The 17,146-nt window shown below is 46.3% G+C and overlaps 1 protein-coding gene across 2 annotated transcripts; it reads right to left on the bottom strand.

Moving 5' to 3' along the window:
* Window positions 1–5,316: 5,316 nt before the first annotated feature.
* SDHD (succinate dehydrogenase complex subunit D) lies at window positions 5,317–17,134 on the bottom strand. Of its 2 annotated transcripts, XM_073657152.1 has the most exons (5): window positions 16,980–17,134; window positions 14,223–14,318; window positions 13,274–13,415; window positions 12,551–12,609; window positions 5,772–5,935 (listed from the first exon to the last, which is right to left on the bottom strand). In XM_073657152.1, the coding sequence occupies exons 1-5, from the start codon at window positions 17,023–17,025 to the stop codon at window positions 5,916–5,918; spliced, it is 363 nt and encodes a 120-aa protein (XP_073513253.1). In that variant the 5' UTR covers window positions 17,026–17,134; the 3' UTR covers window positions 5,772–5,915. The 2 variants fall into 2 exon arrangements, with proteins under 2 accessions (XP_073513252.1, XP_073513253.1); XM_073657151.1 differs by lacking the exon at window positions 12,551–12,609 and having other exon boundaries at window positions 5,317–5,935.
* Between the last annotated feature and the right edge of the window lie 12 nt (window positions 17,135–17,146).

Here is a 17,146-nt window from a genome sequence, read left to right as displayed (position 1 = left end):
TGAAATTAAATGCGCAAAGAAAGATATTTGTGTGTCAAAGCACCACCGACAAGTGCGAGTTGATGTTGGACGGGCTGCCATTGCTTCTGCAACAAGCTGCATTAGAGGACTTCCTGGGAGAAATGACATGCAGGGTAGATACGGTTTCCCTCTATGCCAGTCCTTTCACCGAGCTAAATACAACTCTCAGCAAAAAAAGCTGTGGACTGGCTCCGTAACGTCCCTGGCCATATTCACCTGTCCACGTGTTTGTGGTTAGGCGGTCCTTCCCAGGAAGTGCACTGGGGAGGGCACAGGTAATGTTGTGGGACCCGTGCTTGTAGAAGGCGGAGACGATACCGGGAGAAATAGTGGCGGCTGGGGACCGAGTATGGACACCCGGTCGCCGCCGGCATGAGGTTGTGAAAAGCTTCCACCTCCACGAGCCTAAAAGACCACACTTCAAGTGAAAGCAGCTTTAGAGGACTTCCTGGGAGAAATGACAGCTGGGTAGACATGGTTTCCCAAATCCTTTCACCAAGCTAAAGAATATGGCTGTGGTGAAATACAACTCAGCAAAAAAAGCTGTGGACTGGCTCCGTACCGTCCCTGGCCACATTTACCTGTCCACGTTTTTGTGGTTAGGCGGTCCTTCCCAGTAAGTGCACTGGGGAGGGCACGGGTAATGTTGTGGGACCTGTGCTTGTGGAAGGCGGAGACGACACCGGGAGAAATAGTGGCGGCTGGGGACCGAGTATGGATACCCAGCCGCCGCCAGCATGAGGTTATGAAAACCTTCCGCCTCCACGAGCTTAAAAGGCCACATTACAAGTGCAAGCAGCTGTCAAAAATTTGCCAGTATAGTATTGCAGCCAGTGGGTGGGTGGGTGGCTGGGTGCATACTTGCGCTTGCATTCCAAGGAATGGGGTAGGGACAACTGAACGCTGCACTGGGACAAGGACGTGGACGGTGATTGTTGCAAGTCTGCAACGACAGGTGCATGGCGGGAGGCATCTTCGCATGCGCCAAGGATCACTTATGATGGGCACACTTTTAGGCAGTGACCTGGGAGTCAGAAATGCTTCCAGAGGTCTTCCCCATGCTGTTCCCATGTCTTTTCAGTGCTGTATGCATGTGTCTGATGATGTGTCACACACCACATGGCCAGATAAGGTTGTAAAATGTTAAAATGACATTTCATGGTGAATGCATTTGTCTTGGTTGAAAGCAATGCAAAAGTGCATCAAAAACGCTACGTGTGAACATAGCCCAAGGTGTGGAGGAGCATTTTTGTTTTCGGTTATTTATTTTGCCTTCTATACAAGTCATTACCCTGGAAAGGATGTTCCTTAACATATTTCCCAGGAGAATCCATTTTGGTTTCGTTTTTGTATGTTTTATTGTGAGTCTGTAAAAGTGGCATAATACTCTGACAACATTGTTGACAGCAGTGATCTGGGAGTCAGAAATGCTTCCAGGGGTCTTCCCCATGCTGTTCCCATCGATTTGGGCCCTCTGCAGACCGCCGGGGGAAGCCGCCTGAAAAATGCTCGGGTTTCCCATAGACTTACATTGGGCTCGTTGCTCGGGTCGAGCACCCGAGTATTCCAATTTGCTCGACCCGAGTAACGAGTACCCACTCATCACTAGTCTAAACTGTATTGTATATGGTAAAAGGTTGTTCCACCATGTTTATATTGATGATCTAGGGGCAGATCTGCAGTACTCAGCAGCGACCACTATACAGTTGACGAGGCTGTGCTATTCAGCTCCATAACTGCTAACATCCAGGCATTGATAACGGCCGATCGTTGGGGGTGCCAAGTGTCGGACACCCACTGATCTGATGTTGATGACCTATTCTAAAGGATAGGTCATCAATATAAAACTACCTATCTCTTTAAACCATTAATAACTTCATATTCTTTCCTTTGACAATCGCCGATATATTAAATAGGTCATCTCGAAAGAATTGACTTGCCTTCAAAATCCGCTCTGCTGATCGATTTATTGCAGGAAAAGGTTTTAAGATATATCTACTGTAGGAAAACCCACACCAAGTATTCTCTAATGTTGTGTGCATTTATTATCAAGTTTTATGGTTTCTATTAACATACGTAACAAATGTGCAAAAAGAAGCCTTGTTCAGTGACTTTCCAGAAAAAAAAGATCTATAAAGTGGCCAAAGCAATTTATTGGACATAAAAATTGGTTTCCCAGGGTCCAACAGTTCATATTGTCTGCTCATAGATAACGATTTGCATATAAAGAGAGAAAGTGAATGATCCATATAAAATGTAAAAAAAAAAATTTTCTTGAGTAGAAAAAATCTGTAGCCACCAACAAAAGCTTCGCAAGTTCCACACTATATTTGCTGTAGATGTCAAGATGGTATGCAAGGTGCTCCAAACCTACTGTAGAAAGTGGGAAATAGAGGAATTCAGTACATTAATATCACATTTGGTCCAAGGATATTCTTTTGTCAACTTTTCATGAAACTAAGAACATATTTATTTAGCAGCTGTGGATACTGAACATCTGACTAATAGATGAATACGGGAGAGACTTTGTGAATGAAAAATGACTGGAAGACTGAGTTTTCAAGGCGAGCTGTGTCCAGCTAGTTGTTTAGTGCTTGAGCTGCTCACATATGGTGACAAAGTTGTGCATCAATCTGGAATCGTTAAATTCTCTAGGACCAATCTGATGCAACATCTGATATGTCAAATGTCCATTTATTTTTTTTTTAATTTAACAGTTATCTATAGTGACGCTAGACACTACTCATGGACAAGCTGTGAGGCTGGGTAGTCAAGAGGTCCGGTGTGAGATACAGCTCGGCATAAATAAAGGGGTAAGACAAAGGTGTAGTCAGAGATCAGAATTCTGGAACGGCAGCAGATCAAGACAAAGGGGCAAGACAAATGGATTGTCAAGGCAAGGTCCAAGATCGGACAGCAAAGGTGAAATACAGGAAAACCGAGAACAGAGTAAGCACACACCACTTGATCAAAGCTACAACTGGCACTAATTGGAGGCAGAGAGCCAGCTAAATAGCAAGGTAATCACTCCAATAGCAGACACATGGAGGAAGGCACTGCACGTCCCGGCCCTGATTGGACTACTGAACTGTCACTCAACATACTGATAGCTCAGCATGCCCCTGTCCTATATTGGACGGCAGAACTGTCATTGACTGCGTCCAGACACACTGATAGGAAGAATCGTGAGGAATTGTGACAGATAAATCTTCTTGCAAAACATCATTCAAAACAACTAGTAGTGGAGTCAGAGGTTACATGGGGGGTAGAGTTCTTCTCTGTAGGTAAAGCATAAATTCATTTGAAAAAATAGTTGCAACATATTTAGGTCAATCAGATTGTAAGTAAATATCTTACTATATTGCTGCAAGATGATGTATTGTGGTGCTTTCCCCAACACCCTCATACACGAAATGGAGAAAAGCATAGACGACATTGAAGTCAGGTTTCTCTTTCAGTCCTGTCGCCCCCAGTATAAAAATCCAGCCTTAACTACCATGTGGCAGGACGGCTCGTGGTGCAGAGCTCACTGATACCAGCGCGGTCCTGTAATAGGAGCCACCGGGGTAACAAGTCCGTCCGTGACATTTCTTCCCTCCTGAATCTTCCCCATCACCTGTGAGTGATATTATTGAGAAGTGGAAGGAACCGCAGCAACTCAGCCACGAAGTGGAGACCCCGTAACATTACAGAGCGGTGGGCCGAGTGCAGAAAAGTCACCACCGCCCTGCTGACCCCATAACTGCAGAGTCCAGACCTCCTCGCCTCTGGGATTAAACTCAGCAATAAAAATGATGGAGATAAAGGTATCACCCCATGGAGAAGCCGCAGACTGAAGTGACACATTTGGGGTGGGGGGGCATGCTCTGAATTTGCTGTGCATTGCAGGCATCACCGCTTGCATATATGACAGGAATACAAATAATACTTTTGGTTCACTGCCCAGTTATGGTAGATCAGGACAAACATGATGTCAATAATTCTTGTTTCTTCCCATATGACCCAGCCCTACTCTTTGCTTCTTCATCCCTCCCTGATGTTTCTCCTATATATTTCCAAATCTGGGTGGGCTGAGTGCTCTCCCACCTATATGACTGCCGAGCAGAGGAGTCGTTGGACCAGATGGGTCAGCAGTGTTGCCTCCATCACTGTGAGGCAGAGGGACCGGGGCGATGTGCGAGAGGCGGAGGGACGCCACTGAGTCTGTATCGTTTATTTTAAGGACAGTTATCGCCACCTTCAGTCTTTCATTTTTAATGGATTCCTTAAATGCAAAAAAAAATTGAATAAAATTAAGAGATAATGATTAGACGTGATATGGGGCGGTGCACGAGAGGCGGAGCGACCGGGGGGGCGGTGCACGAGAGGCGGAGCGACCGTGGGGGGGGGGTGTACGAGAGGCGGAGGGACCAGAGGGGGCGGTGCACGAGAGGCGGAGGGACCAGGGGGGGCGGTGCACGAGAGGCGGAGGGACCGGGGGGGGGGAAGCGTACGAGAGGCGGAGCGACCGGGGGGGGCGGTGTACGAGAGGCGGAGGGACCGGGGGGGCGGTGTACGAGAGGCGGAGGGACCGGGGGGGGGGGAGCGTACGAGAGGCGGAGGGACCGGGGGGGGGGGGGAAGCGTACGAGAGGCGGAGCGACCGGGGGGGGGGGGCGGTGTACGAGAGGCGGAGGGACCGGGGGGGGCGGTGTACGAGAGGCGGAGGGACCGGGGGGGGGGGGGAGCGTACAAGAGGCGGAGCGACCGGGGGGGGGGGGCGGTGTACGAGAGGCGGAGGGACCGGGGGGGGGGCGGTGTACGAGAGGCGGAGGGACCGGGGGGGGGGAGCGTACGAGAGGCAGAGCGACCGGGGGGGGGGCGGTGTACGAGAGGCGGAGGGACCGGGGGGGGGGGGGGGGCGGTGTACGAGAGGCGGAGGGACCGGGGGGGGGGGGGGGGAGCGTACGAGAGGCGGAGGGGCCAGTGTACGAGAGGCGGAGGGGCCAGTGTACGAGAGGCGGAGGGGCCAGTGTACGAGAGGCGGAGGGGCCAGTGTACGAGAGGCGGAAGGGCCAGTGTACGAGAGGCGGAAGGGCCAGTGTACGAGAGGCGGAAGGGCCAGTGTACGAGAGGCGGAAGGGCCAGTGTACGAGAGGCGGAAGGGCCAGTGTACGAGAGGCATTCGCTGGATGAAGCATTATATCCCGGCTGGGTGCAGCAGATACAGAAGTGGTTTGCTCGATCCCGATTTGAAGACCTTAATCTGTGACGCTGTGTTGTCAAAACACGAAAAAAGGAGTTTCATGGACGCCACTGAGTTTGTATGGTTTATTTTAAGGACCGTTATCACCACTTTCAGTGACCGTCATTCATTTTTAATGGGTTCCTTAAATGCAAAAAAAAATTAAACAAAACTATGAGATAATGATTAGACGTGGAACCAGACGCCGACATGACGTTCATCAGTCTGGTCGATTGGAAATGTAACTTTCTGCAGAGCTGGAACAATAACGCCCAAAATGTAAGAGAATGAATCCCGGTGGCTGGCGGCGTCTCTCCGGGTCTCACACGGCGCAGTTCATGTACTGGACATACTAATACATAGTAAATGGCTGCATTAAGTGCTTTTACAGATCGCCATTTCTGCAGAAATCACATTGGTACAAACCAAACTGGACGGAGTGTCCTGCACCAGAGGCGGCGAATATCCCCAATCCTCCTCCACCTTCCCGCCGCCCCTCGTGTCCTCCTGCGTGCGGCGGTACATTCATAGACTCCACAGCATGGCCACTGCTTTGCAGATGCCCACGTCGTGGTAGTTGAAATAGCAAAGACCAGCGAATGTTAAGGAAGAGAGAGCCAGCAGTCCAGCGGTGGCCAGCTTTACCTTCGCCTCTCCGTGAACATAGTCCGTCAGCACCTGCCCAAGACCCCTGAGAAAGAAAGAACTAGAGATTAGGCCAAAGGCAATGCCCCTGACAACACATAAGACCCCACTCGTGTGCATACACCCAGCGTGCTGCATTACTTTATGTTTCTGTATCGCCCAAAAGCCGAGAGGTTTTAGTACAGTCTCAGCCTATGACCACGTTCACACATCCGCTGTACACATACGAGTTTTTCTCTGACTGATAGATTTTCCCCGATCCATGAGATTCGGGGCAGGCCCTACACTCATCTGTTTTTTTCGGATCAGACTCCACCATTAAATTCTATGGTGATCCGTACTAAACTAAAACTGTAATAATATAATAAAGTAGCCTTAACCCCTTAAGCCCCGCGGGTGGTTTGCACGTTAATGACCGGGCCAATTTTTACAATTCTGACCACTGTCACTTTATGAGGTAATTACTCTCGAACGCTTCAACGGATCCCCCTGATTCTGAGATTGTTTTTTCGTGACATATTGTACTTCATGATTGTGGAAAAATTTCTTCGATATCACTTGCGTTTATTTGTGAAAAAAACGGAAATTTGGCGAAAATTTTGAAAATTTTGCAATTTTCAAAATTTGAATTTTTAAGCCCTGAAATCAGAGCGATATGTCACACAAAAGAGTTAATAAATAACATTTCCCACATGTCTACTTTACATCAGCACAATTTTGGAACCAAAATTTTTTTTTGTTAGGGAGCTATAAGGGTTAAAAGTTGACCAGCGATTTCTCATTTTTCCAACAAAATTTACAAAACCATTTTTTTAGGGACCACATCACATTTGAAGTCACTTTGAGAGGTCTTTATGACAGAAAATACCCAAAAGTGACACCATTCTAAAAACTGCACCCCTCAAGGTGCTCAAAACCACATTCAAGAGCTTTATTAACCCTTCAGGTGCTTCACAGGAATTTTTTGAATGTGGAAGAAAAAAATTAACATTTAACTTTTTTCACAAAAATGTTAATTTAGACCCAATTTTTTTTATTTTCACAGGGGTAACAAGAAAAAATGGACCCCAAAATTTGTTGTGCAATTTCCCCTGGGCACGCAGATACCCAATATTTGGGGAAAAAATACTGTTTGGGCGCACGGCAGGGCTCGGAAGGGAAGGAGCGCTATTTGACTTTTTGATTGTAAAATTTGCTTGAATAATTAGCGGACGCCATGTTGTGTTTGGAGAGCCCATGTGTGCCCAAACTTTGGAGCTCCCCCACAAGTGACCCCATTTTGGAAACTAGACCCCCCAAGGCACCTTTCTAGATGCATAGTGAGCACTTGGAACCCCCAGGTGCTTCACAAATTGATTCGTAACAATGAAAAAGTGAAAAAAAAAAACACTTTTTCATTTTTATGAATCAATTTGTGAAGCACCTGAGTGTTCCAAGTGCTCACAATGCATCTAGATAGGTGCCTTGGGGGGTCTAGTTTCCAAAATGGGGTCACTTGTGGGGGAGCTCCAATGTTTGGGCACACAGCGGCTCTCCAAACGCAACATGGTGTCGCTAACAATTTGAGCCGATTTTCCGTTAAATTTGTTAGAGGACACCATGTTGCATTTAGAGAGTCCCTGTGTGCCCAAACATTGGAGCTCCCCCACAAGTGACCCCATTTTGGAAACTAGACCCCCCAAGGCACCTATCTAGATGCATAGTGAGCACTTGGAACCCCCAGGTGCTTCACAAATTGATTCGTAACAATGAAAAAGTGAAAAAAAAAACACTTTTTCATTTGTATGAATCAATTTGTGAAGCACCTGAGGGTTCCAAGTGCTCACTATGCATCTAGATAGGTGCCTTGGGTGGTCTAGTTTCCAAAATGGGGTCACTTGTGGGGGAGCTCCAATATTTGGGCACACAGCGGCTCTCTAAATGCAACATGGTGTCCGCTAACAAATTTAACGCAAAATTGGCTCAAATTGTTAGCGACACCATGTTGCGTTTGGAGAGCTGCTGTGTGCCCAAACATTGGAGCTCCCCCACAAGTGACCCCATTTTGGAAACTAGACCCCCCAAGGCACCTATCTAGATGCATAGCGAGCACTTGGAACCCCCAGGTGCTTCACAAATTGATTCGTAACAATGAAAAAGTGAAAAAAAAAACACTTTTTCATTTTTATGAATCAATTTGTGAAGCACCTGGGGGTTCCAACTGCTCACTATGCATCTAGATAGGTGCCTTGGGGGGTCTAGTTTCCAAAATGGGGTCACTTGTGGGAGAGCTCCAATGTTTGGGCACACAGGGACTCTCTAAATGCAACATGGTATCCGCTAACAAATTGAATGGAAAATCGGCTCAAATTGTTAGCGGACACCACATTGCGTTTGGAGAGCTTCTCTGTGCCCAAACTTTGGAGCTCCCCCACAAGTGACCCCATTTTGGAAACTAGACCCCCCAAGGCACCTTTCTAGATGCATAGTGAGCACTTGGAACCCCCAGGTGCTTCACAAATTGATTCGTAATAATGAAAAAGTGAAAAAAAAAACACTTTTTCATTTTTACGAATTAATTTGTGAAGCACCTAGGGGTTCCAAGTGCTCACTATGCATCTAGATAGGTGCCTTGGGGGGTCTAGTTTCCAAAATGGGGTCACTTGTGGAGGAGCTCCAATGTTTGGGCACACAGGGACTCTCCAAATGCAACATGATATCCGCTAACAATTTGAGCCGACAATTTGTTAGCGGATATCATGTTGCATTTGGAGAGTCCCTGTGTGCTCAAACATTGGAGCTCCCCCCACAAGTGACCCCATTTTGGAAACTAGACCCCCCAAGGCACCTATCTAGATTCATAGTGAGCACTTGGAACCCCAGGTGCTTCACAAATTGATTCATAAAAATGAAAAAGTGTTTTTTTTTTCACTTTTTCATTTTTACGAATCAATTTGTGAAGCACCTGGGGGTTCCAAGTGCTCACTATGCATCTAGAAAGGTGCCTTGGGGGGTCTAGTTTCCAAAATGGGGTCACTTGTGGGGGAGCTCCAAAGTTTGGGCACAGAGGGGCTCTCCAAACGCAATGTGGTGTCCGCTAACAATTTGAGCCGATTTTTCCATTCAATTTGTTAGCGGATACCATGTTGCATTTAGAGAGTCCCTGTGTGCCCAAACATTGGAGCTCCCCCACAAGTGACCCCATTTTGGAAACTAGACCCCCCAAGGCACCTATCTAGATTCATAGTGAGCACTTGGAACCCCAGGTGCTTCACAAATTGATTCATAAAAATGAAAAAGTGTTTTTTTTTTCACTTTTTCATTTTTACGAATCAATTTGTGAAGCACCTGGGGGTTCCAAGTGCTCACTATGCATCTAGAAAGGTGCCTTGGGGGGTCTAGTTTCCAAAATGGGGTCACTTGTGGGGGAGCTCCAAAGTTTGGGCACAGAGGGGCTCTCCAAACGCAATGTGGTGTCCGCTAACAATTTGAGCCGATTTTTCCATTCAATTTGTTAGCGGATACCATGTTGCATTTAGAGAGTCCCTGTGTGCCCAAACATTGGAGCTCCCCCACAAGTGACCCCATTTTGGAAACTAGACCCCCCAAGGCACCTATCTAGATTCATAGTGAGCACTTGGAACCCCAGGTGCTTCACAAATTGATTCATAAAAATGAAAAAGTGTTTTTTTTTTCACTTTTTCATTTTTACGAATCAATTTGTGAAGCACCTGGGGGTTCCAAGTGCTCACTATGCATCTAGAAAGGTGCCTTGGGGGGGTCTAGTTTCCAAAATGGGGTCACTTGTGGGGGAGCTCCAAAGTTTGGGCACAGAGGGGCTCTCCAAACGCAATGTGGTGTCCGCTAACAATTTGAGCCGATTTTTCCATTCAATTTGTTAGCGGATACCATGTTGCATTTAGAGAGTCCCTGTGTGCCCAAACATTGGAGCTCCCCCACAAGTGACCCCATTTTGGAAACTAGACCCCCCAAGGCACCTATCTAGATTCATAGTGAGCACTTGGAACCCCAGGTGCTTCACAAATTGATTCATAAAAATGAAAAAGTGTTTTATTTTCACTTTTTCATTTTTACGAATCAATTTGTGAAGCACCTGGGGGTTCTAAGTGCTCACTATGCATCTAGATAGGTGCCTTGGGGGGTCTAGTTTCCAAAATGGGGTCACTTGTGGGGGAGCTCCAATGTTTGGACACACAGGGGCTCTCCAAACGCAACATGGCGTCCGCTAACAATTTGAGCCGATTTTCCATTCAATTTGTTAGCGGACACCATGTCGCGTTTGGAGAGCCCGTGATGTGCCTAAACAGTGGAGCTCCCCCACAAGTGTCCCCATTTTGGAAACTATACCCCTCAAGGATTTTATTAAGGTGTATAGTGAACATTTTGAACCCAGAGGTACGGCACATTATTTGTTTACATTAGGTCATCATATTGAATAAGTTTTCATTATTCTTGAGCGCAAGTGCTCGCTACTTGAGTTTGCATCGGGTACTCAGGTATGCACCATGTACAGCGTGTGCTCGAGTGACATGCTCGAGTCCCTGCTCCGCATGTTTCACGGTTATTAGACATCCAAAAAAAAACATGCGGGGATCGCTCGTGCATGGCAGGCAATCCCCGTAAAGTTTTTTGGCCGCGAAGCATATGGGGCAGAGACTCGAGCATGTCACTCAAATACCCACGATACTAAATGCATACCAGAGCACCCGATGCAAACTCAAGTAGCGAGCACTTGCTCTCAACACTAGTCGCCATATCGTCATCTTTTTTTCTTACTTTTGAAAAAAATCCCAACCCCAGCCCTAACCCTAGCACAACCCTAGCCCCAGCACAACCCTAGCCCCAGCACAACCCTAGCCCCAGCACAACCCTAGCCCCAGCACAACCCTAGCCCCAAACCCAGCCCTAACCCTAGCCCAATCCTAACTCAAGAGTTTATTTTTGACGCCGTTCCTTGTGCGGTATAAGTGATTAGACGACTTTATTCTTCGGGTCGGTGTGATTACAGCAATGCCAGAATCATATGGGGTTTTTATGACTGACAGCTGTCACACACTAAAAGACGCATTTTTTGTAAAATCTAGTTTTTGCATCGCCATATTTTGAGAGCTATAATTTTTCCAAATTTTGGCAGACAGTCATGTGACGGCTCGTTTTTTGCGGGATGACTTGACGTTGTTATTGGTGCCATTTTCAGGCACGTGACATTTTTTGATCGCTTTCTATTCCGATTTTTGGGAGGCAGAATAAACAAAAACCAACAATTCAGGAATTGTTTTTTTTTTTTTTTTTTATTCTGTTCCGCGTGTGGTAAAATTGATGAGGCAGCTTTACTCTTCGGGTCAGTACGTTTACAGCGGTACCACATTTGTATAATTTTTCTATGTTTTGGCGCTTATACACAATAAAAGCTATTTTATAGAAAAAAATATTTTTTAGTATCGCTTTATTCTGAGAGCTATAACTTTTTTATTTTTCGGCTGATGGAGCTATATGGCGGCTTGTTTTTTGCGGGACGAGATGACGTTTTCAGCGGTATCATTTTTATTTATATGCGTCTTTTTGATCGCGTGTTATTCCACTTTTTGTTTGGCGGTATGGTGATAAAGCATTGTTTTTTGCTTGGTTTTTTTTTTTTTTTTTTTACCGTGTTCACTGAAGGGGTTAACTAGTGGGACAGTTTTATAGGTCAGGTTGTTCCGGACGCGGCGATACCAAATATGTGTACTTTTATTGTTTTTTTTTTATTTTTTTTATAATAATATTTATTGATGGGTACATTATATTTTTATTTTTGGTGTATTATTTTTTTTATTTTTTTATAATATTTTTGCACATTTTTTTTTTTTTTTTTTTTCCACTTTCACACAGTTTATACACTTTATTACTTTGTCCCACTCTGGGACTTTCACTTTTTTTTTTCTGATCGCCTGCATGGCACAGGAATGGAGCACCATCCCTATGCCATGAAGGCTGTCAGAAGTGCACAGTGTGAAGATTGCTTGGAGATGCACTGCGCATGTCCAAGCAATCTTCCTGCTCTCTGGTGACCCGGATGTTGTCATGACGACATCGGGTCGTCATGGCAACACCCGGGAAGCCTTTGCAGACTGCGCTGGAAGCCGGAAGAGGAGGTGAGTATCGGCGATCACCTCCCCTTGCCCCCGCAATGCCGCGATCGACTTCGATCGACTTCGATCGCAGCATCGCGGGGGTTAATGTGCTGGGAGCGGTGCGTGACCGCTCCCTGCACATAGTACCGGGTGTCAGCTGTGACAATCAGCTGACACCCGGCGGCGATCGCGCCCGCACAGCCTGTGTGCGCGCGCGATCGCCATGACGTACTAATACGGGTCTGGCTCTTAAGTCCCAGGGCACAGACGCGTATTAGTACGTCAGATGTTATTAAGGGGTTAAAAAAAAAAAAAAAAAGTAGCCAAGACTTCCATATACTTTTAACTTAAATGCATATATTTTGGGTTAAAAATTATTTTTGCAATTTGGCTTCATTAACCCCTTCACCACCTTGGGATTTTCCATTTTTTCCCATTTTCGTTCTTTGCTCCCTGTCTTCCCAGAGCCATAACTTTTTTATTTTTCAGTCACTATGGCCACGTGAGGGCTTGTTTTTTTGCAGGTCGGGTTGTACTTTTGAACGCACCATTGATTTTACCATATCGTGTACTGGAAAACGGGAAAGAAATTTCAAGTGCGGTGAAACTGCAAAAAAAAGTACAATTCCACAATTGTTTTTTTTTTTTTTACCACGTTCACTGAATGCTAATGCTTGTTATAGATACAATGTTTTGATCGCCCATTATTGCAATGTTGCGGCAACCAAAAAAAGTAATTCTGGCGTTTTGATTTTCGTTTCGCCATTTACCGATCAGATTAATTCTTTTTAGATTTTAATAAATCGGGCGTTTTGATTTTTTTTTATATCGTTTTATTTTGAGTGGGGCAAAAGGGGGGTGATTTGAACTTTTATATTTTTTACATTATTTTTAAAAACTTGTTTTTCTTTACTCGCTACAATAGTCTCCTTAGGGGACTTGAAGCTGCGATCGTTCGTGCTACACACAGCAGGGCTTCAGCTCGGCTATGTGTAGCAAAAATGACCATCTGCTATGAACACTGGCTAAGGGTCATGCCAACCCATCGGCACCCTGTCATCAAGTGACAGGGGCGCCAATGGGCGTGGTTTGTGACGCAGGGTGGGCCGGCAGAGACAGCAGTAGGGAGTTGATTGGCTGCAGTGGTCATATGGATGTACAGCACATGACTGCTGCAGCCAAAGAGACTGATGGGGAAACAAAACCCTGATCTCTGCATATGGCAGTGAATAGACACGCTGCCATCTGTGCTATATGGATTTATTTCTTACCAATGTCCATGAAGGGCGAGAGCTGCGGCAAGAGAATAGTCCATAGCGGCTCCAGGATACATATACGCCGCAGGTATAAGGCCTAGCAGAACCACGCTCACCGCTCTCTCACCAGTCCAGTGCAGGGAGGCTTTGGTGGAGGCTGGAAAAAAGAAAAAAAAAATACTCTAGACCTAGTAATAAAATGTCAGTTCAAAAGAACATAGTATGACCCGGCCTAATGTGTAACTATTACCATCCAAAATAAGTTCAGAGGGTTTATAACGTAAAAAAGACAGCGCCACCATTGTATGTAGGTTGTGTGCGGTATTACATCTCAACTCCATTCACTTCAATGGAACTGATCTGTAGTACCAGACACAAACCACGGACAGGTGCGACGCAGTTTCTGGAAAGAAGTAGCCATGTTTTTCTATTACTCTACAATCTCTTTAACCAGTTTCCAAAGTGACGCAAGTAAATGTATAAAGCGGCTCTAGGGGGTCACTGACTCCGAACCCCTGAGATGTCGCGGTGAATAACCAGTGAATTACCTAAGCAGTTAGAACCAGTCACCCCCTGTCCCACCGTCCGTTTCGGGTCCCCTTGGATTATTATGGCTGCTTCGGCCATGACTTATTACAGATCCATACAGAGAACGGCGTCTATGATGCAGTGCGAGCAAAATTTTGTAAGTCTTCAACTCAAGACAATTTGAGCTCAAAAAATTTGCAAACAGCAGCACAGACCTCAGCTTTCCGTGGGTATAACAAAGAAAAAAAATAAACTCAATTTTCCAACATTTCCTTTGTTTTCTTTTCCAAACCCCATTCAGTAAAGCGGAGATCTGCATTAAAGTTTGCAAAAAAAAAAGTACTAAAAGTAGGAGTCAGCGTGGCGGCCTCAGGGCTGTATACAATACACTGTATATAGACACCATATGGTTACAGATATATGTGGTGTAACATACCAGGACGGCCTGGGGACGGGAATGCTGGTACAGAAGTTCTGTCTTGCGGGAATATGGCGGCCGGTCGGATCAGCAAAGATTTACTAAAGGGGAAAACTGAAAATAGAAAATACAGAAGAATAAATACAGGAGACACAAGATCGGGATCAATCATCACATCCTTATCAATGTGAGAGTGACGGGGCGGCCGCGCTGGTTTACTTACCACAAAAGAATTCATTGTTTAAAGGGTAATCCCCCCCTCACCGGGAAAAAAAATAATCTGCTCTATTTCTTGTCTATGATACTGTCCCACAGACAATAAATGGAGAGGAGGTTGATCACGATGCACATCCACTCCCTCCTGGACGGGGCTGCCAAGGGGCATCTGAAGCCCGATCTTGGGAGATCTGTATCACTGGAGGTCCCAGTGGTCAGACCCCCAAAGATCACCATGTTATCCCGCTTCATAGATTATTTTTTTTAGGAATAAAAGTGCAGATAAAAGTTCTGTAGAGTGAGCTGATCGGGATCGGGCCCTCGTGTTACATCCATTCCCCAGGGCTGCATTCTCCTCTACAGAGGACGAGGCCACGTGACGAGAACACAATGGTGTCGTCCGCTGTGCATGAAGCCACAGCCTCAATACATGCAAGACGACCAACGTACCATACACTACTCAGTACAGGGGGATCCCGATGTCAGCAGATTATTAGGATAAAACATTATTTCACCGGAGAATTTTTCTTTTCTTTTTTTTCTCCTTCCCTTCTTCCAAGAGTCATATTTCTTTTGTCCTGTCAACAAAGCCGAGTGAGGGCCTGTTGCTTTTTTCTCGGTCTTGATACAACTCGTCACATAATCATCATTTTACCATATAACGTACTGAAGAACAGGTGGGGAAAAAAATCCCAAATGGGGCGGAATTGAAAGGGAAAAAAAAAAACATTGGGTTTTATCTTTACATTTGCTTGGTTAACCTTTTTCTCACAGGTTGGCACAATTCTGGCGATACCAAATGTATTAAAGGGGTTGTCCACTACTTTATATTCCCCCCACAATGTATTCCCTCGGGGCCCCTAAGACTTTTTGTAAATACCTTGTGTTGCTGATAATGCCTGTGAGCGGTGCTATCGGTGGCCGCTTACAGGCATCACGACAAGTGAGGCGTGACTCAGCGCTGGGGTCCCCGCGGTGGCTTCTGGGTTGTGGGCGGGGTTATTTCCCTGCATCACACCCGGCATCCACCGAGCGCTTTACCAATGAATGGAGAGAAGCAGAGCGTGTGGTGGATGCCGGGTGTGACGCAGGGGGGGGGGGGGGGTGTTAACCCCACCCACAGCCTGCCATCCACCTGGAACGTGGAAGAGAGAGACCCCGGCTGCTGATGCAGACGGGGGTCACATGATGCCTGTGAGGGCCAGTGATAGCGCCTATCACAGGCGTCATCAGCAACAGAAGGTATTTACAAGAAGTCTTAGGGGCCCCGGGGGGATACATGGGGAAGGGGGAGAATATAAAGTAGTGGGCAACCCCTTTAAGGTTCTTTTCCTACCTTTAAAAAAATTTGGGGGGCATATTTTTTTTGGTTTTCACTCTCCATATTCCGGGAGCGATAACTTCTTATTTGTGGTTGATAGAGTTGTATCAGCGCTCGGTTATCAGCTTTTATTATTACCATTTTTAGGGTATGCTCTTTACACTCCATTTTTTTTGGGAGGGTGAGAAATGAGGTGGCCATCAACACATAGCAGGGGGAGGGGGGGGGGGCGAGGACTTCCTAACTGCATTAATGCTGCCATGATTGACAGTGGGATCGAAGCAGTAATCACAGCGGATTCTATGGGCGCCAGCTGTATAACACGACCGTCACCCACCCTGTATGGAGCAGGCTCAGCTCCTGAGCCCGGACAATACATGCAGTGAGCACAACCACCGCAAATGACGACAGGACGTTAAAGGAGCAATTTGGGTCCTTTTTATTTGAAGCTATTTTTTCTGGTCTTTACAAGGGGGTGGTGCTCCTAGGATCCTCAGGGGCATGTCTTTAGCCTGCTTTGCATAATTACCCCTATGAGCCACACCCCTTTAGCTAAACACCATAAAAGTCAGCAGTAAATAAAAAAAAAAGGGCCGTATCTCTGGAACCGTAATGTAGATTAATAGGAAGCGAATACTCACGGGAGCAGCGGGAAGAAAATAAGAGCAGGAAACAGACGTTTTTTCACCTGGTGACGGCTCCTCTTTAAAGGGGGTTTCCATTTATTTATTTTTAAGTGACAAAGGGGAATAAAATAAGACACAGACTTCCTAGAGGTAATGAGGTTTTTTTTTTTAACCCCTTTAAGGAACCCCACGATCCTGAGAATGAAGGGGCCGCCGCCATCACATATCAGAAGGGGATATCCCTTTAAATTCCGCTCTGTGGTCACCGGTGGGTCATGGTCACTTGGGCGACGCAGCAACGGGTCGTACCGGCCACTGGGCTACATGAAGATGCCAATGACACATACGAAGTCCACACTGGCCACAATTCTGGTGGTGCGAGGTCGCCATCATAGATCAGGATGTCAGTCACATGACACAGGGTGCAAGGGGTGACCGCACATCACAAGCCCACCCATAAAAGCCCAACCACCCTGCACCCACTAGGCTACACTGCAACTTCTGATACCTTTGTTAAGAACAATAAAGATATCTTGAAAACATTGAAAAAAAAAAGGCCAGCTAAGTTTAGTAAAGAGCTATTCGGCCGCAGCGTCCGGAGCCCGCGCTCACCTCTGCCTGCCCTGCACACAGCACCCGCTCTCACCAGAGCCGCCATCTTGCCTGACACCCAACCAAGGTGACACCGCGACCAGGAAGTGAAAGCGCGCGCCGCGGTGTCAGCAAAACTTTATTGCTACAAAATGTCAACTATAGCACCGGTCAATCAAACTTTATGA

The sequence above is a fragment of the Phyllobates terribilis genome, unplaced genomic scaffold (assembly GCF_046119375.1).
Source record: "Phyllobates terribilis strain yellow unplaced genomic scaffold, ASM4611937v1 Scaffold_12__6_contigs__length_324123572, whole genome shotgun sequence".
Lineage (NCBI taxonomy): Eukaryota > Metazoa > Chordata > Amphibia > Anura > Dendrobatidae > Phyllobates > Phyllobates terribilis.
Note: the sequence above shows the minus strand (reverse complement) of the source record. Positions and strands in the feature narration are given on the sequence as shown.

What these genes read in the sequence shown, in the direction of transcription:
- SDHD (XM_073657151.1), bottom strand. Translation starts at nt 17,025, where the DNA reads ATGGCGGCTCTGGTGAGAGCGGGTGCTGTGTGCAGGGCAGGCAGAG. An exon ending in TGTGTGCAGGGCAGGCAGAG is followed by an intron (nt 14,319 to 16,979) that starts GTGAGCGCGGGC and finishes TTCTATTTTCAG; the next exon opens with TTTTCCCCTTTAGTAAATCT. An exon ending in CTCGCCCTTCATGGACATTG is followed by an intron (nt 5,936 to 13,273) that starts GTAAGAAATAAA and finishes TTTCTTTCTCAG; the next exon opens with GGGTCTTGGGCAGGTGCTGA.